General features: G+C 50.4%; 1 protein-coding gene across 1 annotated transcript in view; it reads left to right on the plus strand.

Moving 5' to 3' along the window:
* The window catches only part of smarcc1a (SWI/SNF related, matrix associated, actin dependent regulator of chromatin, subfamily c, member 1a), a gene marked incomplete in the record, with an annotated part of 19,169 nt that overhangs the window by 13,806 nt on the left and 5,135 nt on the right, over positions 1 to 228 (plus strand). The window contains 1 exon segment of the mRNA XM_035671668.1: positions 1 to 142. Within this exon segment, the coding sequence (XP_035527561.1) occupies positions 1 to 142 (142 nt within the window).

Below are 228 nucleotides of genomic sequence, written 5' to 3' on the forward strand. Positions count from 1 at the left end.
GAGGCGGAGAAGCCAAGTGAGTCTGCAGAGAAAAGCAGCGACAAGACTGAGGCCACAGAGAAGGTGAAGAAGGAGGGAGCAGAAGCGTCGGAGCGTGAGGAGGAGAATGAAGAGGGAGGGGAGGCCAAGACAGCTCCAGCAGGTAACGCTGAGATTCATAGAAGAAAGTGTCCCACACAAGTGTTCATCAGCTTTCGAGTAGAACATTTAATTAGATATTGGCTCTTT

The sequence above is a fragment of the Morone saxatilis genome, unplaced genomic scaffold (genome assembly GCF_004916995.1).
Source record: "Morone saxatilis isolate NCDOM2014 unplaced genomic scaffold, NCSU_SB_2.0 Contig24, whole genome shotgun sequence".
NCBI lineage: Eukaryota > Metazoa > Chordata > Actinopteri > Moronidae > Morone > Morone saxatilis.